The 674-nt window shown below is 32.0% G+C and overlaps 1 protein-coding gene across 2 annotated transcripts in view; it reads left to right on the top strand.

Moving 5' to 3' along the window:
• The window catches only part of LOC107561747 (calmodulin), a 38,766-nt gene extending 38,152 nt beyond the window's left edge, over nt 1-614 (top strand). For both annotated transcript variants that reach the window (XM_016246220.1, XM_016246221.1), the window contains one exon: nt 223-614. In XM_016246220.1, coding sequence (XP_016101706.1) covers nt 223-251 — 29 coding nt within the window. In that variant the 3' untranslated portion in view covers nt 252-614. The remainder of the gene's footprint in view (nt 1-222) is intronic.
• Nucleotides 615-674: the final 60 nt, after the last annotated feature.

Raw genomic sequence — 674 nt, 5'->3', positions numbered from 1 at the left:
TATGTATGTATGTATGTGTGTGTGTGTGTGTGTGTGTGTGTGTTTAACCAAATTGTTAATTGGCCTAATGTTGATGAAACTGTTCCAGTACATTCCAAAATTATTTCATAGTAGGCCTTGACCTTATTTGAGAAAGAAAAAGCCTTTTTTTTTCTTTTTTAAACATTGGTCAGTTTTAGGAGTCATCATTACTATTATCTGTTTTTCTGTCTTTGTTCACAGAGTTTGTCCAGATGATGACTGCAAAGTGAAGGATTGGCTTATCCTGTATCTATCTTTCTCTCTTGCATTGCTTGTCCTACTAAGATCACTTTAAAAAGGTCTAAGGTCTTTAAAAATAACAAAAAAAAGTCAAAATTTTACTTTAGAGAGTGTTAGAATTTCTAATTCTTTGATCTCTTACCAAAAAAATCAAATTTCAAAAGCAATTTGTGAAAAATACTAGCAGAATTGTCCCAGCAGAAGTGAATGGACCAAGCATAACTGCATGAGCCCTTTTGGAGCAAACGTCTCCAGACCTGACAAAAATTGAGGACAGAACGTCACTTTAGTCGCACACGAGTTGAAGTCAAGTGTTTAACTGCTGAGAACACCTCCTTTCATGAGTGTTCTTTCATCACATATATATATATATATATATATATATATATATATATATATATATATATATATAT

The sequence above is a fragment of the Sinocyclocheilus grahami genome, unplaced genomic scaffold, assembly GCF_001515645.1.
Source record: "Sinocyclocheilus grahami isolate Dianchi unplaced genomic scaffold, SAMN03320097.WGS_v1.1 scaffold790.1, whole genome shotgun sequence".
Lineage (NCBI taxonomy): Eukaryota > Metazoa > Chordata > Actinopteri > Cypriniformes > Cyprinidae > Sinocyclocheilus > Sinocyclocheilus grahami.
This window is presented reverse-complemented; position numbering and strand designations above follow the sequence as displayed.